Raw genomic sequence first — 25,150 nt, 5'->3', positions numbered from 1 at the left:
TTGTGACAGTGGCGATGAACACGGGACGAGCGGTTCTGGCTGGCAGAGGTCTGATGTCTGCTGGTAGAGGCGCGGTGGAGAACGGGGCAGGCGGGAGCCCGGAGCCAGGATGGCCACGTCCCTGTTCCCCTCCGCAGCGTCCCTGACCCGGCCCCGGCCCCATTCCCCGCCTGCGCTGCCCTGGTCGCTGGTCGCACTCCGCGCTGGGGCGGTCACCGCTGCGGCTCAGCCGGGACCGCGGGCACCCCCCGGGCTGCGCCTGCCCCCGCGGTTACAACACACCCGTGGGAGGCTGCTCCGCCGGGGCCGGGCGGGAGCGGGAGCACCGGGCGCGGCCCCGATCCCGGGGGGGGGGGGGGAGGCAGAAGCGGGCACGCGCCCCCGTGCTCCCGCGTGACGTCATCGGCCGTGTCCCGCTGCCCCCCCCCGTTCACTGCACGAGGGGCGTGGCGAAGGAGGGGCGGAACTACGACTCCCACAAGGCCGCGCGGCCGCGCCCCACCCTCGGCAGCCAATGGGCGCGGGGCAGCCGCTCAGGCAAGGCACATGTGACGGCGGCGGCAGCCAATGGGAGGTGGCGGCGCCCGTAGGCCGATGGGCCGGGGAGGCTCCGCCGCGCCGCAGCGAACAAAAGGCGGCGGCAGCGGCGCGGGGCCAGCGCGGAGGAGCGGGGTCCGGTGAGTGCCGGCGGGGCCCCCGGGGCAGCGGCGCCGGTCGCACCCACCGGGGGCTGGGCCGCAGCCTGCGGGACGCGCAGGGCCGCGGTGCGGCTCGAGGGGAGGGTTTGCGGGGCGGAACGGAGCGGAGCGCCCCGGTGCGAGTCCGCGGGCCTCCGGCCGCGATTTCCTCATCAGCGGGAGGGGAGGCGGCGGCCCCCGGTGAGGTCCCGGTCCCTTTGGGTACTTACGGGGGCCCTGTGCTCTGCGCCTCGGTTCCGTTCGCCCAGCGGGGCCTCTTCCCCAGTGCTCTTCCCTCGGCGGTAGCCCCGGTGCTTGGTCCGCACCGGCGGGGGTGAGCCCGTGCCCTTCTGGTTCCCCGGAGCTGCTCCATGGTGCTTCCCCATTCCCTTGTTCGCTGCCTGCTGTCTCCCGGTGCTTTGGAGTCCCCTTCCTTTCCTACAGGCTGCTCCTCTCTCTGTTTCTTGCCTGCAGGCTGGAAGCTTAAGTGCATCCTCACTATGTTGTGTAGATATCTCTGTTTGATTCGTTTCCCGACCTGCGTTTGGAGCTCAGTGCTATCAGTTCTGCTGCGTTTGGAGCTCAGTGTTATCAGTTCTGCTGCCCGATGCTGTTATTCCAGCCCTGTGGAGTTTTCCACATTCCAGGCTTCGTTTGCACGCATGGAGCTGTGCTTGCCGTGCTCCGGCAGCACCGCTGCTCTGCCTGAGCTGGGACCTGATGCCAAGGGGAGCCTGGCTGGGAATCCTGCCCAGCCACACAGCGCAGAGCAGGGATTTAAGGAATAAACTCATCGAGGCCCTTCCCTAAAGCTGCAGAACAAGGTGGGCTCCAAAGGCAGGATTCCCTGTGCCTGGCACTGGGTGCTTATGCGGGTGTTTGGCACCCATTGGCTGCTGTCTTTTAGCCCGGCTTGCCCCTGCTCATAGTGTGCTCCTTCCACGGCTGCTGTTCTGCTCTCGGAGGTCCCGTGTCTGCAGGGAGCCTCTTCCAGCACCAGGTGCTCAGCACCCGCTGCCTCAGCTCACCCGCTTGCATCACTCTGCAGCGGTGCCAGGCGTTTCCTAACACCCAGCACCCAGGTATCTTGACCCGTGGTGTTTGCTGGGCCTCTTCTGCAGAGCCCTCTGACAAACCTGTGTGTGTTTGCCAGGTGGGAGCTGACGTAACTTTCACGCTGCTGTGGGCTGACTGTACTGGCTCATCTGGAACTGTGTTAATAAATGACCTGGGATGCGAGGGGCGGTTGCTGTGCAGTGTGGGGTTGTTGACAGAGCTCTTAGGAAAGAGGGCATAAACCTTTACTGGAGAGGGAGTCCTTTTCTCCCAACAAAAGCATCACTTGTGCGTGGCTGGGGCTGGTACTGAGCTGGATCTAAGTGTGAGCACAACCCGGCGATGCTCAGCCTACCTCTGAGTCCTAAAAGGGTTTAAAGAAGCATAAACCAAAGCAATGTCTGTCTTGTGCCCCCTTGCAGGGCAGGCTAGCTGTGCTAAGTGGTGCCGCATCGCCTGAGTTCTGGGAGCCGAGGAGGCTTTACCTGGTTCTGGTGTCAGGGATGCTGCCTCTGGGTTTTCCCTTCAGCTCATCGCTAGAGTCTTGAGGCACGTGTATCAGTTGTGTCACAGCCAGCACAGCAGCCAGCTCTTTAATCCTTGTCTAGCTTGCCACCATTGAGCTGTCTTTTGTTTGCCAACACACTCGAGATGCTTTCCCCAAGCGCAGTTTTAGTTTTGCACATGTTTGACAGGGATTCTGAGCCCCCAGAGATGTGATCCGATCCAGTTCTCGTGCTCTGGACTGGTTAGTGAAGGCTGAAATGCTTTTTGAATCCATGGGTATGGATGATGATCTCTGATGTGTTACAGGGAAGCTGTTTGGTTTAGAGCCTCAGTAAATGAGCACAAATCATTCATGGAGGTCAGTGATCACTCCTTAAACTGACGCCGGGTGCATGGCACCTGTTCAGGAGAGCTCTTAGCCTGCTCTTCTCCTTCACTTCTTGTGCCTGAAGCACGTTTCCCTCTGCTCAAGAGTTGCATTTTAACTGACAACTTCATGGCACAGACTGTGGGAAATGCTTTAAAGGCTGGAGAGCAGCAGTAGAAGAGAACATTACCCTGGAGCTCGTCTTTGGTACAGAGAAAGGAGCTTGGTTTTCCTCTGCATCTCCTCTGTTCTCCTTCAGAGGTGCATCCGTTGCTCCCAGCAGTGTTGGTTGGCATTGCAGGTGCTGGGCATGACTGAACATCGGATTACCCAGGACACATGAGCATCCTCATCCCTGGGAAGCTGCAGAGATGCTGCTTCCCGGAGCCTGCAGGAGGTGATGGAGCTGCTCTGCTCCTGTCTCCCTGGCTGATGAGGGACCTGCACCAGCACATAGCTGGGGATTGCTGATGCCAGATGGGGTTTTATGTTTTCCTGCTGATCTTTTAGCTCCGCAGCTCAGCAGACCCAAGCAATTGTTTTGTGCTGTTTATGGCCTGGGAAAAGCAGGGTTGGAGCAGTGGAAAAACTGAGCAAGGGGGCTGATTAATGACTCCCTAATGCTCAGGAGCCGTTCTGGTGCACCACGGGCAGACACGGGTGGAAGAGCCTCGCTCCTGCTGCTGTTGCCGACACAAGGATCGTGTTATTTCGTGTAATCATCCTCTGGGTTTTCTCTCTTTACCCCAGTAGTGCTATTGCAACAAAGGAGGTGGTGAAACCGGGCCAGCAACGAGGGGAGCAGAGAAGGTGGTGGCCAAGGCCAGCAAAGCTCCTGTGAGCAGCAGCTTGGCAGTGGTGCCGTGGGGAGCGCCGCCGTGTCCCTCGGCTTTGAGCAATCCCACGTACGTCACTCCTGTTCCCACTGATGTCTTCATTTTGCAGGGCCGGTTTTAGTAAGACCCGAGCCATGTCCTGGGTCCGGCTCCCTGCAGTTGCAGCCAATTCCAGCTTGGGCATTGGCACAGCATCAGCTCCGTTGTTTCAATCTGAGGGTGGACCGAAGAGCTGCAGCGTTGTGCAGGGGCTGTGTCACCCTGGAGGGATGAAAACTGCTCAGCCGGGCTCTTTGTCAGGTTAAGGAATAGCTTTGCCGCTCCCCTTTCTCCATCTGATTCTGCTGCAGTGAAATGTGACACTGTTTCCTCTGGGACTGGCCTTTAGCCTGTTGTAGATCAGGCAGCTGATGGATTTGAAGGGCTTTGAAAGCCAAGGGTATTCCAGCTTCCTGGCAGGCAACATAAATAGCTGCAGGTAACCTGGAGCAGGATTTGCTCTCGGAAGTAGCACTGCTTGAAAGCAGAAATCGGGATGGAAAGTGTTCAGCACTACAGTACAGGTGATTTACTGTGGGATGTGTGTGCCCAGCTGTGGAGGCAAGGCAGCAGCGGTGTCTGTGGGCAGGGGATGTGCCTGTGCATGCCTGCAGGTAGGGCTGGTTCGGTTTTCTGTTCTGTGTTTGCTTTCTTACAGCTCTGCCCAGCATCCAGGCACTTGTGCAGCTTTGGGAAGTCTTCCGTGCCTGACTGACCATTGAATAAAGCAGTAGGCTTTGGTCAGAGCCTGGTATCAACCTTGTCAACAAGGTTATCTCATGTACAGACAGTGCCTGATAATTAAGGAAAAAGCTGTTTTGGAATGGTGCCCTGAAGCTGATCCACAATTAGGAGAGGATTGATGCAAACCAGTTCTGCAAACCCACTTGAGATGCTTCTTAGCCTGATGCAGCAAACTCAAGCTGGTTTCTAGCAGTAAACCTGCAGCTTCCCTGCCAATAAAGGTGCAGGAGCCAAAGCAACTCTGCTGATCTTTGGGGTTTAATCCAGATTACAACACAACTGGTGCTCATCCAATTTCATGGCCTTCACAGGGCAAAGATGGGCAGAGAACTGCAGCTGTCAGCAGGGCTTTATGGAGCAAGTGCCCAGTTGCTCCATAAGCACAGGAAGCTGTGCCGTGCCTGCCACCTGTGCGACACCAGTGTCTCTGTCACCACCGCTTACCTGCTGTGGGTGGCTTCCCCTTGAGCCTGGGGCACCTCCTCCTGTCTTTGGGAGCTGTGGTGGTTTAACACCAAGAAGAGATCGGTGTTTCTCCAGCACTGATGTCTGTGCTTAGCTCGCAGCCAGAACTGCAGCCTCCCTCAGGGGCTGCAGCATCAACCTCCCAGCTCCTGAACGTTGAAGGTTAATCCACTGGTACCCAGTGTTTCCCCTTCCCTGACTGTAGATCTCCCATAGCTCTGTATAAATCCTTCCAGTGAGTTAAATCTTTGTTTTAGTCTCCGTCTTTTGCAATGAGGAGCTTGCAGTGGCAGCTCTGGATTGCTGCTGGAGTTACTGCTGCTCGTAGCCTCGGGACTTGCCATAACTCAGTGGTTTTCTGAGACAGCTCCATTCCCACAGCATCTCTGGATGCGTATCTTTAGGAATGCCTCTTGGAGAGCCAGTGGAGCTAACACAGCACCACGGTGGTAAAGGGGGTAAAAGGGAGAAGGGAGGAGAGGCAGGAAGAAACTGTTCCCTGTGAGGGTGCCCGGAAGAAACTGTTCCCTGTGAGGGTGCCCAGAGAAGCTGTGGCTGCCCCATCCCTGGCAGTGCTCAAGGCCAGGTTGGACACAGGGGCTTGGAGCAAGCTGCTCCAGTGGAAGGGGTCCCTGCCCGTGGCAGGGGTTGGAGCTGGATGAGCTTTAGGGTCCCTTCTAACACAAACCAGGCTGGCTTTGCAGGGCCAGACACTCAACACGTGCTTGGTCTCCTTTAGGTTGTCGTAGCCCTATCCTTAGCCTATGGGGCTTGGGCACCAAGGTGATGAAAACAAAGTGAGGTTATGTTTAGCAAACTAAGTATTAGGTGCAAGTGCTTATGGTGACAGGGATGGGGTTTGATGCTGTGACGAAAGATGGGGTGCCTGATGTTGTTTTGAAACGGGTTCAATTGGAAGCTGCGCCGCAATCGTGTTGGAGTTTCGCCTAACAACGCTTTCCTGGAAGCAGGAACACTGGGGTTGAACACCTTTTACCCTGTCTGTGGCTTCTCCTTTTCCGTTTTCCCATTGGAATTGCTTTGGGGAAGTTGTTAGCCCCAAATCTGACTGCTGGTTCCTAAGCCTAATGAACAGGTGTCAATAGCAGCACTTGCTTAACCCAACCTCTGCCATTCTAGAGGTACCCAGAGAAAGCAGCCAGCCTCCTCCTGCTCCTTTCTGCTCAGTAACTGTTGTGTGTCTCTGGGGTGGGACTGGGACCAACCAAACCCCTTCCTTTAAGGGGCATAAAAGGTCTTTTTGTAAAGGTAGCTGGTTATTGCCTGGCGTGTTCCCTGCTTCCTTATAGGATGAATAACCCAGTTGATTGCTTAATGCTTATTACCCAGAAGGTAGCACGAGAAATACCTGAGGGGTTTTTGAGCCGTTTCCCCTCTATGGGTATCAATCTGGGATGCGTTTCGTGCTGGAATGGGCAGTTACAGTCAGTGTTACTGAGCCGTTCAGAGACTTCACATCTTCAGGTGCAAACAGAGCTGCTCTTTGTCGTGTTGGTGCCTGCAGAAACCATCCCCAAGTGTGTTTGCTGTCCGTGCTGGGCTCGGGAGCAGTGACTCGACCTCCAGGCACTCAGAATGCAGCACGAGCACTGCTCGAGCTCCTCTGTCAGCAGCCTGAGCCCTCACACCAACCCAGACTGCCTGTTGACCGCTGGCTGACGCAGTTCTGATGCTTGACACATGCAGACAGGTTCATTGGGATGAAGGGTTCCTTTACATAAATGGTTGCTGCTCCTAAATATAAATGCATCTTGGGCCCCTGTGACTTGCTGCCCATCGGAAAGTTACAGCCTTGAGGTCAGAACTCGCTGATGTCAGTGCAGAAAAGTCTTGAGAGAGGAAAAAGGGTCTTGAGCATCTTGCTCTGCAGGGGGTGAGCCTGCTTCCAGGAAAAGTGGATTCTGAAACAAAAGAGTGATGGACAAACCAGTGCTCTGGTTTTGCTAATACTGGCCCTGGTTTCTTTTCCCTGTAGAAGAAGACCTGGGGGGTTGCTGGGTTGCCTGCAGCCAAGCTCAGACTGGAAATGTGGCATGCCATAGGAAAACAAGTGGGAGGGGGAAGGTTTTCCTCTCCTGCTGCCATGTCACTCCCTGGTGCTGATCTAGATGCTGTAGGTGTGTTACCTGCATCCCATGGCAGCAACCCCACGTGCTCTGTGGGTTGAGATGAGTTAGTTCATACTCGGGATGCTCAGAGCTGGGCAAGGCTGGACCACACCAGTGCTCAGAGCAGTGGGATGGGGTGGAAGTTGTAAGCAACAGGAAAAGCTCTTAGCAGGTGAGTTTTACAGCCTCGTTTATGGTGGGCAGACACCCAGCTTTGTATTTACTTTGGTTTTGCATTGAGCTGCGTGATAGGGAGTTCTCCACGGGCTCTGCTCCTGATTGCTGGTTTATTCCCCCAGTTCAGACTAGGCAGCCATGTCGGCCAAAGCCATCTCTGAGCAGACGGGGAAGGAGTTCCTGTACAAGTACATCTGCACGTCCTCTGCCATCCAGAACCGCTTCAAGTATGCCCGGGTCACCCCAGCCACGGACTGGGCCCGGCTCACCCAGGACCACCCCTGGCTTCTGAGCGAGGTGAGGATGGGACTTGCCCTGCAGCAGTGGCACCTCTGCCCCCCCGCTCCCTGGAGCTGCTCCCATCGTGCTGCAGCAGGTCCTGAGCTCCGGATCTTTCCGGAAGGACCGGTCGCTGCTGCTGCTCCGACACGTTCATTTGCAACACTGATGAAGAAACAAGCCCTGCTCCAAGGCGGTTCTGTCACCTTCTGGGGGGGGGTGATTGTCACATTCCTTTAAGGCCTGTGAAACACAGGAGCAGAGGGAGCTGCCAACAAAACCCTGCTAATAACAGGGCAAACGAGGCTAATTCAGACAAAGCCAGAAGCCCTCGGGATGCCAGTCCCTGTTCCCAAAGCCTCACTTTCTGAAGGCAGGGTGCTTTCTCCACTAGCCTTCCTGTTCAGGTGGGGTTCTGCTCAGCTTCCCTGCATCCAAGCAAAATGTCGTGGAAAACTTCCTCTTTTGCTTTTTCTGTGTAAGATCTTTTCTATCTCTTTGTGCTTCATAGCCATGCACTTCCTATAGAAAACAACATACCTAAAGCTCTCTTTATTTGTTGTCCAAGCCGGCTTCTTACGAGTGATTAATTACCTGAAGTCACTGGCTGGGAGAGCATGGATGTTCCACAGTCCTTGACTGACTGATGGCAGCCCTGTGCTAAGCAAGTCCATGTGCCATGCTCCAGTGCACGAGTGAATTGCAGGAAGGTGTTGGCAGTGCTGCTGAAAGGGCTTGCAGCCCTTTCCAGGAGGAGATTAAAGGCATTTGTCAAGGCTGTTTGCTGGACAGAATTCCAGGAGGTTTCACTCTCTGCAGAGGCGCTTTCTAACGCTGCTTTGGTTTCATCTCCCTTGCACAATGTTGTTGTAGCGTTTGGTGGTGAAGCCAGATCAGCTCATCAAGAGACGTGGGAAGCTCGGCCTCGTTGGGATTAACCTCACCCTGGAGCAGGTGAAGGTTTGGCTCAAACAGCGCCTGGGCCAGGAAACCACGGTGAGTGCCACCTCAGCCACAGAGCCAGAGGACTCGTTCTGTCTTCTCTGCCTGCTTGTGAGATAGGAGCTGGTGCACAGCTCTTCTCTTGCTTATGGTGGTTTAATATCCATGTTACGCTGATGCCAAAGCAAGTGAGAAACTGTCCCACGTGTGAATTCCCTGCTGGTAAATGCCAGGCCTCGAGAGGGAGCACAGCTCAATGCTCCCTGTTCCCATCCCCAGTGCAGGGCCTGTGTGGTGGGACTGATACCATTTGGAAAGTCCTTTCCCCTTGGGAGTCAGCAGCTGAGAGCTCAGATGCGGTGTGTCCTTGGCTGAGCTGCCTGCTTTGAATCCCCAAGGCAGATTTAACAAGGCAAGGGTAAAATCTGTCCTGAAACTGCCCTCTTACTGCAGCCAGCCAGCGGGTTCTGGCTGATGACTGAGTTACTTCAAGTGCTCACTTTAATGCAGTGCTGCCTTGTAATATTTCTTCTCCTGGGAGTGACACTGCACTGGTGATGGTAAAGAAACGCCTGCCATCCCAGGTGCAGGAAGGGGCTTAAAGAGCTCTCTCACTCTTCCATGCTCACTGACACCACTGCTCCTGCTGCTCCCTGTGGAGCTCAGGAGTTCCCTCACTTTGGATTCTTCCAAAGCTCCAAGCAGCAGCTGCAGCCGTTGCAGTTGATGCTGCACTGAGCAGTGCTCTATCACGGTGCTGTCTCTGGGACAGGAGCAGCCAGTCCAGTATAATTCCAATAGCCCAGTTCCCTGCGAAACCCAGCGGAGAGTGACTGGGAGGAAGTGATTTCAGAGCAGTGCTGGTTAATTCTTAAGGCTTGCCTTATGCTGCCATGACTATGGAAACTGGACAAGGGTTTACTGGTGTCTGTCTTGTTTTCTGCCTGCAGATTGCTAACGCTAAGGGAATCCTCAAGAATTTCCTGATTGAACCCTTCGTGCCTCACAAACAGGTCAGTGTACCAAAGAAAGCATTAAAAAGTGCTTGGCAATCTCTTTGATGCAGCTCAGATGGATGATACAGCAGAGAAAGCAGGAGCTTGGGAGGGTGCTGTGAGCTGATGGTGTCCGTGTGTGGTCAGAGCACACAATCACATTGGCTGGGAGGAGGTTACAGATACCTGGGCTGCACTTGGGATGTGTCAGCCAGGAGCAGTTGTCTCCAGCAATGGAACATGTTGTCCCTGGCACCTCTCACCAGGATGAAGCGCTCTGAGCCCTGCTGCTCTCCCTAGGGATGAGCCTGGGGGGTGTCTGGGCTGCTCCAGTGCTGTGCCCAGCTGCCCCTTCCCTAACACCAACACAAAAGCCTCTTCTTCGAGGTCTTCTCTGAGTGTGACTTGCTAATGCTTGTGCTGGGTCCGTGGTGCAGGAGGAGGAGTTCTATGTGTGCATATACGCTGCCCGTGAAGGAGACTACGTGCTCTTCCACCACGAAGGGGGTGTGGATGTGGGAGACGTTGATGCCAAAGCTCAGAAGTTGCTTGTGGCGGTGGATGAAAAGCTCAATGAATCAGATGTCAAGAAATATCTCCTGCAGCATGCACCAGCCAATAAAAAGGAGTAAGTACAAGATGCCCAGTCCCAGGCATGGCCAGCCAGAAGCTCCTCTATTTCAGTCCAGCATCCCTTTATTCTGCTTCACCCTAAAGCTTGTTCTGCTGCCATCCCTGCTGCTCTCAAGTATATGCCATGCATCCTAAATCCAGGTTCTTTGACGTGATCCGAACTGCTTGTCAAATTCAAAATGAGTGTTCACAGTGCTTGGAGCCTTCTCTTGGCAGGAGCACTTCTCAGGGCCTGACCTCTGCGGTGCTGGAGGCTTGTATTGAATCCTGATCCTTCCAGCATAGAAGAGGTTTTTATTTAGAAGAAGTGGTGATAAGATGTGGTTCTGATTGCTAATTCCGAAATGTACCCTCTCTTGCTCTGGCCTGGTTTAAGAAAGAATTCTCTTGCTGTTCCTCTGCTTACTGCAAGCTTATCTGTAGATGTCAAAGTCTTCTGCATCTCCTTTAATGAGATGCTTTAGCCCTTACCTATTAGTTATCTTAATATAAGTCATGATTTTTCCAAAGACAACATAGTAACTGATGGCACTGTTCAGCTCTGAGAGGCTCAAGAAGCCTGTCACCAACATAGCTGACCGTTGCCTTGTCCTGTTCCCAGCTAAGGAAGCTTAGTTCTGACCAAGACGTGTACGTGCCAGTGGGACAGTGATGCATTTCTGTCTGGACCAAGCATCTCTGGCAGTCGAGCACTGTGCTCTCAGCAGAGTTTGGTGGAGTGTAATTAAGATGAGTCATTGAGGTCCTCCTCTCCTTGAGTCATCACCTGGGCTTCTTCCAGACAAGATGAATGGGAACGGAAGAGATTGATAGGGAGTAGATTTGCAGATTGCCACTCATATAAATGAGGCAGAGCAGGCTGCACTTTGTATCTGGCTGCTTTAATGAGCTTGTGTTACGTTTTTTTACAGCATCTTGGCTAGCTTCATCTGTGGCCTGTTCAACCTTTATGAAGATCTATATTTCACATACCTCGAGATCAATCCCTTAGGTAACAGACATTTTGGGGAGCAGGACTTTCTGTTCTAAACCACTGAAATGGGTACTTTATCTTTGTGTAGTTTGCAACAGTTCCAAGTGGCATATGCAAAAGAAGTACAAAAGCGGCTGGGATGTATCTGGGCTGAATAAATCAAACCAAGCACTGCTTATAGGTGTTCTCTTATCTAAATTCCTGGTGGAAATGAAAAATTCAATTGAAAGGAATGTTAAATCTGAAGTACATAAAAATTGCTGGGTTGGATCTGAACAAAACAGAACCTGAACCAGGGCCTGCTCTATGACCACAGGCACTGCTTAATGCTGAAGGGAACTTGCTGGGTCTGGTGCATACAGCAAACTGAGTGCTGCAAGAAGGGGAACAGAGGCCTTTTGTAGTGCTCTCTGTAGGGTGTTGGGTTTTAGGGGTAAATCTCTCTGTACAAACCCAGCCCACAGTGGTGTGTGTCCTCAAACGCAGTGGTGACCGGTGATGGTGTCTACATCCTCGACTTGGCCGCGAAGATCGATGCGACTGCTGACTACATCTGCAAAGTGAAATGGGGGGACGTGGAGTTCCCCCCTCCCTTTGGCAGGGAAGCTTATCCCGAGGCAAGTACCTGCCCACTGTGGCCCAAACCCCTTTACTGTGGGCTACCACAACTGTTGGAAGTGGAGCTCTCTCCTTAACTGCTGTTACTCATCCCAAGTGACTTCTGCTGTCTCCAAAAAGATTTCTGTCCTGGCTTTTTAATTTTGATCATTATAATTATGCTTCACTTGGGGAAGGTTTTTGTAACGTGGCCAGGAAATCCATTTAGCTCTTTCTCTCCATGTAGCTTGCTGGATGCCAACTCTTAACTCAATTTGCTCTTAAAAGGATTAGTTCAGTGTTTGTCTCTGAATCATCCCTCTGCAAATCACTGTGAAGGTTGTTATGGCAGTGTCTCTGCTGAGGGCTGTAATGAACTCCCAATAAAGTGCTTCTCAAGAGGCAAACCCACTGTGATACAGGGACACTCTTGAGCCAGATTGCAGTGCTCTCAGTGATGACATTCTTGGCTGCAGCACAGCCAGTGTATAGCCATGGGTGCGTTGAGGTTTAACCTTCCTCTGGCCTCAGTCTGCAGACAAGGTCAGAACAAGACTTGTCAGTTCAGAGGCATTTGATGCTATGACTGTGATGTGGAATGGAGAAACCTTGGAGTTTCTGCTCAGGTTGATCCCCTTGGAGTTTGTCACAGAGAACGGTGCAAGCTCTCTACATCCAGCCTAATTCCGTGTTCTATCTGGAAGAACACTGGAGCCAAACCAGTCCTGGCCCCCAAGAGATGACCCTGGCTCTCTGTCCCTTACACCAATGGTGTTTGTGGTTCTGCTCTCCCCTCAACTGTAGTTGACAGGAGATGTGGGGGCTCTGCATATCCAAATGGGCCCAGCACTGGAAACCCTCTGATTTGGGAAAGGAGGATGCAGGGAAGGGAGCTTAAACTGTGCTGCTCTGCTTGCAGGAAGCCTACATTGCTGACCTGGATGCGAAGAGTGGAGCCAGCTTGAAACTCACTATTCTCAACCCCAAAGGCAGGATCTGGACCATGGTGGCTGGTGGTGGTGCCTCAGTGGTTTACAGGTAACAAAATGAGGCTTCCAGAGGCTGGAGGGGGGATTTACACTGCTGGAAGAAACTGATGCAGCCTCTGGAAGGGAGCCTCTGCTAAAGTGATCCTTCCCAGTGCCATCACTGCTTGGGACCTCTTTGCAATGAAGATGCTGTGCACATTTCTTACCAGCACGTGTCCCTTAGGGAGTTTAATTCTGGGAGACTGAGATGCAGTTTCTTCTTGTCTTGTGAAGGCAGAAGCTGGAAGCTGTTTATGGTACTGTCATTGCTGTGGTAATCACCGAGTTCCCATCATATCTAGGAAGTAATGAGATTAATCATGACTGGCACCAAGAGCAGCTTTGTCTTCAGCAGACAGCATGATCCCACTTTCCCAGGACTTGCACACAATGCTTTGTTAAGCCCTTTATAGTGCCTCTAATTATATCTCTTTAAATAACTTTTGTCACAGTGACACCATTTGTGACCTGGGGGGTGTGAATGAACTGGCCAACTATGGGGAATACTCTGGAGCCCCCAGTGAGCAGCAGACCTATGACTACGCCAAGACTATTCTCTCCCTCATGACTCGAGAGAAGCACCCTGAAGGTAAGGGAGCTGCTGCAATTCCAAATCTGGGAAAAATGACTAAATCTGGGCTGTTCCTATGCTTGGATCTCCCTGGCAGAGCTTTTAATGTAGTGCTGCCTTCTGAGTGAATAGCACTGGGTTTCAGAGGCAGGACTTGTAATTTTCAGTGTAGCAAAGAGCAAAGTGTGCCTCAAAAGAGTCTTATCAGGAAAGTTCTTGCTTGGTACGAAGCTCTTACCTTCCAAGCTCTGTTTAAACCCAGCTTACTGTGAACTATTGGCCAGTGTAAACTGCAGCCGTGTTTCACTGCAGGATCAGGAAGCAGCTCAGGACAGGGAGCACCTGATGTTCCTAAACCACTTTTATAGATGCCTGTTTCTTCCCTCAGGAAAGATCCTGATCATCGGCGGCAGCATCGCCAACTTCACCAACGTGGCAGCCACCTTTAAAGTGAGTGCCTGTGGGGAAGTGTCAGCACATCCCAGTGATGGCCCCTGAGCTCTGTGCTGAGGCTGGTGGCGCATCCCTTCCAGGAGGTCCTGAGCTGATGGGACAGGGTCAGCGTTGCCTGCCCAGTTCACCCCTCCTGTGTGTTTCTCTTAGGGCATCGTGAGAGCCATTAAGGATTACCAGGGTCCTCTGAAAGAGCATGAGGTGAGGATCTTTGTGCGAAGAGGAGGCCCGAACTACCAAGAAGGATTACGTGTGATGGGAGAAGTTGGTAAGGATCAGCCGCTTCCCAAGTTTCATTCTTGCATCTGGTTTCTTCCACCTGCTTCCTGCTGAGCCTTTTCACAGTTAAATGCTTTATTTTGCCAGAAGCTCCTGTTGTTCCTTCCCCCCCCCCGCCCCAAAGCTGACTGTTCTCATATGCATACACAGGGAAGACCACTGGGATCCCCATCCATGTCTTTGGCACGGAGACTCACATGACTGCAATTGTGGGCATGGCCCTTGGCCACCGGCCCATCCCCAACCAGCCTCCTGCTGCAGCCCACACTGCCAACTTCCTCCTCAACGCCAGCGGCAGCCCCTCGGTGAGTCCCTTCCCTCTGTGAAAGGAACGCTCCTGAAGGCAGCTTCCCAAAGGCTGAGCAGCTTGGAGGTGGATCCTGGCTGCCATTGTGTTTGCACTAAGCTCTAGGAGAGCTAAAGTGCCTCTGCCTGCATGGTTTATCAGGAGGGATCCTCGCAGTGTCCACCTCCCTCATACAGGAAATGTGACCCCTTGAAAGCAGCGATGTGACTGCTGCATCTGCTGAGGATTTGGTCAGTGTGGTTTCCCTCACTACACTGAAATGGCCCTATCTCAGAAATAACTTGCTTTATAGACTTGCGTAGCCAAAGTGGTCATTTCCTGCGTGCTCCATAGCCAAAGTGCCCGTCTTCTGTATGCTCCAGGTCTTACCTGGCACCCTGTCCCTTACGTGGCTTCTGAATCTTTCAGACTCCAGCAACAAGCAGAACAGCTTCCTTCTCGGAGTCCAGACCAGATGATATTGCTCCAGCTAAGAAGGCAAAACCAGCAGCACCTCTTGGTAAGTCCAGCATTGGAAATGATTGTGAGCAGTTCTCCTCTCCCAAAGACAGAATGTGGACTAGACTGATGCTGTGGTACCTGTCTGTCTTCGTGCTGGGTTAAGTTAAGCACTTTAGAGCGTTGTCACTTGCTGTGCCATTAGCTCATGCACAAGCTGAGTCAGAGTTGCCTTGATCCCGAGTGTTCCTCTGAAGGGAACAGCACAGTCTGAGAACTCCCACTTCCCCATGTCCCTTTATGTAACTGTCTGCGCTGTGGTTGCTCAACTGAGGCCTGCTTCTTATTAAATACATGGGGGTGTTCCCATGGGATGCTGCTGGAATGGTGGAGGTATTAACAAAGTCCTATTTGGTACACGCTGCAGCTTCCTGGATAAACACTCTGCAGTCAGTTCAGTTGTGACATTCAGGGTCAGAGGTTGCTGTGTGCTGTGTTGTGTGGTTTTCTTGGGGGGATTTGTCCTCATTTTTCAGGTTTGGGGCTTGTTTGAGGTGTTCTTTACTGACATCTGTAGGAAGCTTCTCTAACATGGAGATAAGCAAGAGCTTTGGCAGCTTTGTGTTCGTATTTGGAAGCCTTATTGAGTAAGAGCATGTTATATAGGGATAAAACAACAGCCGAATGGGGCAGGGACAGAATGGGATAACGTCCTGGTCCTCCTCATTTGAACATGAGGCGATACTGGTCCCATTTACATCACTGTGACAGGATGCCACCAAGAGCCACATCTAATTGTGGTGAAACACATCACAAAAGGCACTTCTGCTCCTCCTGATCACTGGGCACACAGTTTGGCATGAGCAATGCCTCAGACAACTGGGAATGTGAGCCCCATGGAGCTCCAGTGCACAGAGCTGCAGTGGTTGTGCTGGGATGAGCAAAGCTTCTCTAGATGGCAAAATGCACATTGGATGCGTGGCTATTCCAGGAGGCAGGGGAGAGGGCTCCAGTCTGCTTGGCTTTAACACAAGCAGATCCCAAAGGCTGGAGTGCTGGAGCCCTGCTGCTGGCCTGGCAGCAGCCAGCTCTGTCGTGTGGCTGCAGGAGTGATTCTCTCTTTAACAGACTCAGTCCCAGCTTGGAGCCGTGGTTCAGGTAGGAGCTGTGTGATGGGCTCAGTGTGCCTGCCCTCGCTGGCAGCTGGCTTTAGTTCCTGGTTCTGTTGCTGTTTGTCCTCTGCAGTAGTTTGCAGTGTTGTCTGCTCCCTCCCTCCTGCCCAGCCCATTCGGTTACCACCACATGAGCTTTTCATCTCTTTCCTCAACATATCCCTTGGTGCAAAGACTTGTTTCTGGAGGAGACAGGAACAGGTTGAAATAAACTCTGTTTTCCCTTCTCCCCCTCCCCAGTCAAATCCAGGCACATTGTGAAAACCTCTGTCCCCTTTGCCTTCAGAGAGAAGGCATCATTTACCAGGCCTAGTAACTGGGGTTGTGTTTAAAAGGGGAACAGAACAGTGCAGGTGCTCTGCCGCTGAGCCTTGAAGGGCACAGAACTAAATGTTCTTGTTGCCTTATCACTTCAGCAAAGCACTGAATTCCTGGGGACTTGAAGCACTCTGAGCTCTGTGCTGGATGGAAATGAACTGCTGGATTGGGATCAAGGTGGAATTTCAAGCTCTTCCCCCCTATCCTACGAGGAGGGGCAGTAGAAGGGGAATGCTCAGATTGTTTCCTTGTGTGGTCTCGAGGAGCGTGGCCTTTCTGGACCTCTGCTTCCCTGGTCCTGTCAATTCTTGTCACCTCCTTGCAGGAGTCTTTCAGTCATCTAATACCAAGTCTTGTGGCAGTGCCTCCAGTGTGTAGGGGTGGAGAGCAGTGACTGGTCTCTTGTTAAAGCCCAAGGAACAGGATCCTGTTTAATCCCTAATGCTGTTTACCTTTGGGTCAAAGCCAAGAAGAAATGAGCTGTAGACCGAGCTGGCTACAGCAGCAGGATCAGCTCCGAGTTCCTAAGGGGTTTAGTACAAACCCTGCCTGGAGTCAAAGGGAGGAACAGGGGTGGACATAAGCAAACAGGCCATCCTCACCGACTGAGCTGTTGCCTTTCTGTGACTGTGCCCTGAAGCCACATTTTGGGCTGTTGGGTTCCCATTTATGAACTCTTGGAGCTGTCAGGTTTGTGTTTGATCATCCAGAAAACCCAGAAACCAAAAGCTGAGTCCTGAGAGCTCCTTTGCTTTCTCTGTCCCCCCCATTCACTGCTTTTCTCTCTGTTTCCTGTCATCCTGCTGTGGTGCCCTGACAAGCACGGGGGGGCAAACCTCCTGTAGGCCATACCCCAAGCAATAAATCACTGATTATTTAACTCATGATAAAGCATTTGCCCGTTTCCTGAAACCCAGAACCTGGCTCTTGTGTTTGGAATCCTGGCAAGGGGGATGCTGCTTCATCTGCAGTTTCTGCCTTAGTTTGGACACTGTGGCTACCACATGTGCAGTGCAGGAAGAGGGAGGGGAGTAGCCCCATCTTTCAGCAGGCACCTGGTGAAGTTGGAGCTTTATCTTGCACGGATGGACACTTTGAATGTGTGTGGATTTCCCCCTTTCTCTGAGCAGGGAAAGCTACAACCCTGTTCAGCCGCCACACCAAAGCCATCATCTGGGGGATGCAGACACGGGCTGTGCAAGGGATGCTGGACTTTGATTATATTTGCTCCCGGGATGAGCCTTCAGTCGCTGCCATGGTTTATCCATTCACGTAAGTACCCTGTGTTCACTCCACTCTTTCTCTGTTTCCCTCAAATCCTTCTGTTCAGTTCCCCCTTTCCCAGTCTCCGCAGTTCTTTGGTGTAGCTCTGCCCTAGCCTGCATCTCTGCTTTAACACCTTCTCCCCTGCTCCCTCCCACCATCAGGTTGGCTTTGCAGACTGCTTCCCATTTCCCTCCGCCGTTGATCCTCAGGCTGCTCTGTTGAAACAGCTTAATGCCAGCTACATAAATGAAGTCCTACTTTCTGTTCCTTCAGAGAGTCTCCACATTCTGTTCCTTCACTCAGCAAGCAAGGCAGGCATGATGAGCTGGGCTTTCTCTAGGAACCTGAGCTCACACTCTTCCCTACAGTGGCAGAAGTTCCTTAGCAGGCAGGAAGCATGTGGCTCCTTCAGAGGCACAGAGTTCTCTTGTGCTGTTCACCTTCTTTTGCCTTATCCTCACAGCTCAGTGGGGTGAGAGAGGCTCTTGGGTGTTTGAAACTGCCATCAGGAGGAGCCTGCAGAGCACTGTGTGCACAGGCTGGTTTGTGGCTGTACCCCCCTCAGGGGGGTCCCTGTCAAACAGCAAGCAGTGAGAAGGAAAGGAGTGGCTGGGCTCTGCTGGGAGCCCAGGCAGAGGGAGGAGGTTTCTCCTTGCTGTGGTGTTCACAGACACCCAGGAGAGCTCGTGTCTAATCAGCCGCTGTCCCGCAGAGGATTCTGCCTCTTGACAGTGCAGTAGCTCTGATGATGATTGCAGCTCTGCAATAACTTCTCAGCTGGTGCCAACCCCAGGGTACTAAAAGCGAGTGCAGGCTCAGCCACGGCTAGAGCTGAGCTCAACCCCTTGCGGGGTTATGGTTATTCAGCAGAGAAAAAGCAATAGGGATTAAAAGCTTAAGGCTGCCTACAATTCCTGGTTCAGCCTGACCTTTTGGAGGAAGCCAGGCTGGCAAAACCTGGAATGTTCTGTTACAAATGTACCAGTGTGGGAATACAGCCAATAGGTACACTCCTGAGTGACTGAACAGAGCAGACTTCAACGAGCAACCACCCTGTAAAAGACAAGACCTACAGTGAAGCTTTCCTAGGTGCATCCTTTGGTGTCTGAGGGGCAGGGTGGACAAAGTCTCACTGTAGAAGAGCTGGAGAGCTGACTGGCCCTTGATTTGCTGTACTGGTTCTCCACCCCAGATACTGGTTTCCTCTTCCCTCAGCCTGGTATTTGTTCCAGCCCAGTAATGCCGCTTTGCATGCATCTCATTCATTACTCTTTCTGTGCCTCATTCTGTCTTCCAGCTTGGAGTAGACTTGAGGCTCTGGTAACCTCACTGTGGGAGAGCTTATTCATCTTGCTGGATGCCTCTGTCCCCATTAGCCCGTCTCCTTCCATATGCTGCTCTGTTCTATACTCTGAAGATCCTTCTGCTGTTAGTATGGTCCCTTCCCATATGCCCTCACTTGCTAGTGAGTGTCTTGCAGTCAGTTGTGGTGTCTGAGAGCTGGGTTGGTAAACCTCTCTGTCTGCATGCACTGTATCCTGTTGTCCTTCCAGTAGCCTTAAGGTCAGGGCTTTCTTGCTTTCTCCTCCACAGTGGTGACCACAGGCAGAAGTTCTATTGGGGCCACAAGGAAATCCTGATCCCAGTGTACAAGAACATGTCGGATGCCATGAGGAAGCACCCGGAGGTCGATGTTCTCATCAACTTTGCCTCTCTGCGCTCTGCTTATGACAGCACTGTTGAAACCATGAATTATCCACAGGTGAGCGAGGGGTCTAGAAGAAGCCCAAGAAAAGAAGGCAGCTCTCGTCAGCAGGGTACCAGCATTTCTGAAACCATTATAGCATTAGCAAATTGTCTTGGGTGTCCAAGCTGGCAGATAAATACCTCGATTCCAGCTCCTTACAGGTTCCAAGGAGGATTTCCAATGGAGCTGCAGAGCAAAATCTAATGCTGGACTGGCAATTTGTGTAAGAGGGACTTGGCACCTCATGGTCAGGAGGAATTACTCTGGGTTGGTTAAGACATAGCACTGCTCTGCTGTGCAAGGGGGAGAAAAGAGCTCTCTGAACAGTGTGATCTCAGCAGACTGGATCCATGCACTGGGCCTTTCCAGTCGAGGGTGCACTCACCCAGAGGCCAGACAAGAGGCTGGTCCTGCCCTGCAAGCAGCTCTTTGCCTTCTCTGTCCTGCAGTCCCTCAGGTTGGTGATGCTTGGGGGTACCAGTGGCTTTCTTTACCTTGCTGCAGATCCGCACCATCGCCATCATTGCCGAGGGCATTCCAGAGGCCCTGACACGCAAACTGATCAAGGCAGCTGATAAAAAAGGAGTCACCATCATTGGGCCTGCAACTGTAAGTACTGAGAGCCTTTTTCTCCCCTTCTTTATCTGTCTTAGCCTTCAGATCATCTTGCTCTGAAGCATTAAGTATCTCCTACAACCCGTTTTGGCCTCAGTAACATCAAGTGCATGTTAGTTTCTTGTTTGAAGGTCACATTCCATGGTTTGTGTAAACTCTTTGAGGAGGGCTCCAAGGGCTTTTTCCATCTCTCATTGTCTTGCAGGTTGGTGGCATCAAACCAGGTTGCTTTAAAATAGGCAACACAGGAGGCATGCTGGATAATATCTTGGCATCCAAACTGTACCGACCCGGCAGCGTGGCTTATGTTTCACGCTCAGGAGGGATGTCCAATGAGCTCAACAACATCATTTCCCGAACCACTGATGGGGTCTATGAAGGGGTGGCCATTGGAGGAGACAGGTAGGACTGTGTCTTCAACAAAGGCATGAGTTGTTAAGTCAGTCAACAGAAGAACTTAGTGGTTTGGAGGAGGAAGGGTGGGTTGGTGTTAATTTTAGCTCTTTCAGACAAGTTCATGAAACAAATTCAAGTTCTGCCATTTCCCCCCTGTTCTGCACAGATATCCTGGTTCAACTTTCATGGATCATGTCTTGCGTTACCAGGATACTCCAGGAGTGAAAATGATCGTAGTACTTGGAGAGGTGAGTGAGACCAGTTCACTCTTACCTGAGCAGCACCCCCGTGTTCTGTTGTGGGAGCAGCTCACCTGGCTGCCAGGATGCTAAGTAACAGCTACAGGTCAGGGCCAGCTCTTCAGGCTGTTCCTGAATAGCCCAATTCTTGTTTCATGCTGCTTTAGTCCAAAGAAATTGAATGTATTCCACAGACAAGCACAGGTTCCTCTACCAATCCAATCCAATAGAGAGGTTTGGTTTTGAGACTTCAGTTGTTATTAATGAAACAGGAGAGGGAAAAGAATCTGATTAATGTTTCCGTGTGAATCATGGAGCTGGTTGCTGGAATGATGCAGTTTTGAACCAGCTCAGCTCTCTTTCTGCAGATTGGAGGCACAGAAGAGTACAAGATCTGCAGGGGTATTAAAGAAGGTCGTATCACCAAGCCCGTGGTGTGCTGGTGTATCGGGACTTGTGCCACCATGTTTTCTTCAGAGGTATGTGCAAACAGGGGGGCAAAAGCATAAAATAAGTCTATGTCCATGACAAGAAGAAAATACACCAACCTCTCACTGGGCTTAAACCTCCCAGAATTGCCAGTAGCATGCAGAAGGTAATAAATGATAAAAGCTTTCTGTTCTGCTGGGGTCTGCTTCTAAAGGGAGCCCAAAGACCCCAGGGAATGCAACAGATTCTAACAGCCACCTGCTTCTGGAGTGGAATGGGAATGATGCAAGGCAAGCAGCTCTGGGGAGTGGGGAACTCAGAGGCAGAACCTCAGTGGACATCCTGGAGTGATTCCAGATCAGAAGGCACCTTGCATATTGCAGTGCTGACTGTAGTGTGACCAAGAGTTGTGTTAGCCCAGGAGGGCAGATGTGCAGTCACTGGAATTGCGCTGTCACCATTTCCCAGTCAGTTCTTGATTCTGTCTTACTCTCTGCAGGTGAATGAGGGCATTCCTCACTGCTGTCTCCTCTCTTGTTTGTAGGTGCAGTTTGGCCACGCAGGAGCTTGTGCCAACCAGGCTTCCGAAACTGCTGTGGCAAAGAATCAGGCCTTAAAAGAAGCTGGAGTCTTTGTTCCCCGCAGTTTTGATGAGCTGGGAGAGGTCATTCAGTAAGTGACACGAACAGAACACCTTCAGCAGGGGACAGAAACTGCTGGGGCACTGATTCAAGCCTGATAAAGGAATATATTCCTGCTCAAGGAAAGCAGCTTCTACCCATTATGGGGTTTTAAGGTGCAGATTAAGACCACTTCACTTGTGTATCTTAAAAGGGAACTGAATACCAGGATTCTTTCCCTAGGTCTGTCTACCAGGATCTTGTGGCCAAAAGAGTGATTGAACCAGCTGAGGAAGTGCCTCCTCCAACTGTGCCAATGGACTACTCCTGGGCAAGGGTGAGCTGTGTGGTTTTACCTGCTTTTTGGTTCCTTAGAAACCAACAGGCTGTTTGCTGTGATTCTGGATGCTCATGGCAGTAATGGTGCTGCCTTGGGGTTATTTCTCACACTTCATAGTGTTATTTGTGAGCTCAGTGACTTACACTGGTTCTGGGCTGTGGAAGCTGCTCTGAGGGCAAGCTCGAGGTGCTGTTGTTTGACCACTCTGCCTCCTCCTGCCCCTTGCTCCTAATGGGGCTTGTTTAAAATCCCATCTTTATGCTGTAATTCCAGGAGCTGGGTCTGATTCGCAAACCAGCTTCCTTCATGACAAGCATCTGTGACGAGAGAGGCCAGGAACTGATCTATGCTGGGATGCCGATCACTGAGGTCTTCAAAGAAGAGATGGGCATTGGAGGGGTGCTGGGCCTGCTCTGGTTTCAGAGGAGGTGAGGCAGCTTGTGGGAAAGTTCTTGCATCCTTTGGCTTCAAGGTTTTTTTGGGTGTTATTAGACTTGTAAGCAAAAACTGTAACTCAAGGATTCCTTTGTGGATATAGGATCACTAGAAATGCCATCTCTGTTCCCTCTTCTGTCACCACGTCAGCATCTCAAGGCTGATGGGTGTTGAGACTCTGCAGCTCCTTTTCTCTGCTGTTTCTTTCAAGCATACACCTATACCAAAAGCCACTGTCCAGTAACACCAAGTGTCTTGTTACTTGGTTTTCTTCACAGTAAATGACCCCAGTCCCTCTCTTGCTCAGGTTACCCAGGTATGCCTGCCAGTTCATTGAGATGTGCCTGATGGTAACAGCAGACCACGGCCCTGCTGTGTCTGGAGCCCACAACACCATCGTCTGTGCAAGAGCTGGAAAGGATCTTGTCTCAAGTCTCACTTCAGGCCTTCTTACTATCGTAAGTGCCTAATGCCCAGCACATGAGCATCATTACTTACTATTCCACTTAGCTTTTATTACTGTTAATTTAAGAATAGTGCAGAGCCATGGCCAGGCAGTGTCTATTCACTTACACTTTGAGTTTCTGTTGACTTCTAGCCCATTTTCCTAGTAAGCAAGCTATTTTGATGTCTGTCACTTGAATGTCTGTCACTAGAAATGTTCTGTAGAGGCCAAACTGTTTCCAGCGTGGTCCCTGTGTGGTTGCTGAGTCTCTTCCAAGACTGACAAGTGAAAATGTGAAGCAAAACTGGAGCTTGCCTTTCCCCCACACTTGTCTCTAGTGGAGATGTGTTGGCTGCATGTTGGCACTTGAGTTATAAACAGATGCTTTATCTCAGCTGCCTGCCTAATGGGAATGTTGTGCGTGCCACAGCGATAGGCAGGGCAGATGGGGAAGATAAGCCTGTGTTTGTTTTGTTCCTTAACTGGGGAGTCCTTTGCGGTAATTCCCTTTGTGTGTTGCCCCCAGGGTGACCGGTTTGGTGGAGCACTGGATGCTGCAGCTAAAATGTTCAGCAAAGCCTTCGACAGTGGCATTATCCCTATGGAGTTTGTGAATAAGATGAAGAAAGAAGGGAAACTGATCATGGGCATTGGACACAGAGTCAAATCAGTAAGAGAAGTGCATCCTTACAAGCTGGAGGGGGTTTTAGTGGAAGGGTGGGGGAGAGAAGAAACAGAGGAAAGAAAATCAGCAATTTTTGAGGCATCTATTGACCAAATTCTCTTCAAGCTATAAACAGCAAAGCTTATGGCAAGTACATGGGTGAGAGGCAACGTGAGTGACTGTCATGTGTGTTTAACCTGCAGATAAATAACCCAGACATGAGAGTTCAGATTCTCAAAGACTACGTGAAGCAGCACTTCCCGGCCACCCCGCTGCTGGACTACGCGCTTGAAGTAGAGAAGATTACAACTTCCAAGGTGAAATGTGCTACTGCTTTCCTCCCCGAGCCCTCTTCCTCCAGGAAATACTGCATTTCAATTGCAGTGTCCCAGATGGTGGTTGTTCTATGGTAGACTTGAGGCCAAGTGCAACTACAGCTTGGTAAGGCTGAAGGCATTTGTTGGGACAGCAGGAAAACACTGAATTAAACCAGAACCCATTCCTGGTGTTGTCCACACTGGAAGGGCTGCCTTTAAAGCTGAGGCAGAAGTAGCACGTGTGATGGGCTGGGGCAGATCATCCCTGTGGTTGATCCCTGAAAACACAGGCCCATTGTTCGGGGCTGGTTTTCCATTGCTCACATTAAGTATGGCCTCGTCTATCACGAGGCTTCTGTGTCCACAACCCCCAAATTGCCCTTGAGGATGAAAGTTGCCTGGTGATCATCCTCCACCACTGTTAACATCTTTGTTGGGCTGTGTTCTCATTTCCTGCAGAAACCAAACCTTATTCTGAATGTAGATGGCTTTATTGGAGTTGCCTTTGTTGATGTACTCAGGAATTGTGGCTCTTTCACAAGGTAAGTCTGGTGGGGGCTGTTTCTCTTGGATCACGGCCCTATAAAAACGATGGGAACTGTCCTGCCAGCTCACGTGGGGCCAGGGTTTTGGGACATTGCGAAGGGAACATAACCTGGACTTGGGAAGGAAGCTTCCACATGAACTCAGTGTTGCTACTGCCTCTAGAGGAGACTCATAGCCTTGCTAATTGATTCCTTAACTAGATCGTTGTGAGGAGCTATTGAATTCCTTCTCTTTTGCAGGGAAGAAGCAGATGAATATATTGATATAGGAGCTCTTAATGGCATCTTTGTACTAGGCAGGAGCATGGGATTCATTGGTAAGTTTGCCACTTTCCCACCCCTTCCATCTTAGTGAGGGATGCCCAATGCTCCTTGTAGGAAGCCAGGAACCAAAGCTGTTTCCAGGCAAAATAAGACAAGGAGGAGCAACAGCACCGTTATAACCCAAACTGCTTCTGGTTTAGGACACTACCTGGATCAGAAGCGACTGAAGCAGGGTCTGTACCGTCACCCATGGGATGACATATCCTATGTTCTACCCGAGCACATGACCATGTGAGAGCCTGTACTCCTGCCTCAGAATGGCACTTGAAGACCACAGCAGCCTGCACAGAGGTCAGCCACAGATGGGACTTTGCTGGCTGAAGGCCACTGGTACATAGACATTGAGCTGCCTGGTCCAGCTGTGCAAAGCAACTGTTTTCTAACTAGAACCTTACTCTAATAAAAACCAAAAGTTGTGATATGCCATCTTACCTGCTGTATTTAATACTGTCTCTCACCCTTTTCTTCCTGTTTCATTAATCTCCAGAGAAGACTTTAAGGGATGTGGTGAGGGGGAGTTTGCTCTTAGGCAGATCCATTAGTGTGGTACCCAGCTGTGACTGTTCCTGATGGAGGGGAAGGTTCCCACCCTTCCCCTCAGCCCTGACTTTGGCCTCTTTTTGTTCTTGGCTGTTCTTCCACCCTTTACTGTGTTCTCATCTTCAGTCTCTCTGTACCCTGCCTCGTGGGACCACCGCTGATGTGTAATCAATGTTACTCGACCTCGGGTGTAGTAATTTAAAGTGTAAAGTTGTAACATAACCGCTGTTAAAACTGTGAACCTCC

At 51.5% G+C, this 25,150-nt stretch overlaps 1 protein-coding gene across 1 annotated transcript; it reads left to right on the top strand.

Annotated features, from left to right (window-relative positions):
* The first annotated feature begins 571 nt into the window (after window positions 1-571).
* On the top strand, window positions 572-24,785 carry ACLY (ATP citrate lyase). The gene is made up of 28 exons (XM_062627654.1): window positions 572-677; window positions 7,120-7,294; window positions 8,150-8,272; window positions 9,169-9,231; window positions 9,651-9,841; window positions 10,758-10,837; window positions 11,306-11,440; window positions 12,340-12,454; window positions 12,897-13,033; window positions 13,404-13,465; window positions 13,619-13,736; window positions 13,898-14,052; window positions 14,463-14,553; window positions 17,113-17,254; window positions 18,842-19,010; window positions 19,500-19,604; window positions 19,816-20,012; window positions 20,173-20,254; window positions 20,614-20,724; window positions 21,219-21,346; window positions 21,538-21,631; window positions 21,908-22,062; window positions 22,377-22,527; window positions 23,041-23,184; window positions 23,382-23,495; window positions 23,955-24,037; window positions 24,281-24,357; window positions 24,505-24,785. Exons 2-28 carry the CDS (start codon window positions 7,136-7,138, stop codon window positions 24,597-24,599), a joined length of 3,276 nt encoding a protein of 1,091 aa, XP_062483638.1. The 5' UTR covers window positions 572-677; window positions 7,120-7,135; the 3' UTR covers window positions 24,600-24,785.
* The last annotated feature ends 365 nt before the right edge of the window (window positions 24,786-25,150 follow it).

This window comes from Pezoporus occidentalis, unplaced genomic scaffold (genome assembly GCF_034315485.1).
Source record: "Pezoporus occidentalis ecotype Australia unplaced genomic scaffold, CSIRO_AGI_Poc_V1 ctg304, whole genome shotgun sequence".
In the NCBI taxonomy this organism is placed as follows: Eukaryota; Metazoa; Chordata; class Aves; order Psittaciformes; family Psittacidae; genus Pezoporus; species Pezoporus occidentalis.
The sequence above is the reverse complement of the archived record's forward strand: the minus strand, read 5'-3'. Positions and strand labels throughout refer to the sequence as shown.

Excerpts from the sequence above, each read along its gene's own strand:
- ACLY (XM_062627654.1), top strand. The coding sequence starts at position 7,136 with ATGTCGGCCAAAGCCATCTCTGAGCAGACGGGGAAGGAGTTCCTGTAC. Across the intron at positions 9,842-10,757 it reads GCACCAGCCAATAAAAAGGA|CATCTTGGCTAGCTTCATCT; the intron begins GTAAGTACAAGA and ends GTTTTTTTACAG. Across the intron at positions 12,455-12,896 it reads GGTGCCTCAGTGGTTTACAG|TGACACCATTTGTGACCTGG; the intron begins GTAACAAAATGA and ends CTTTTGTCACAG.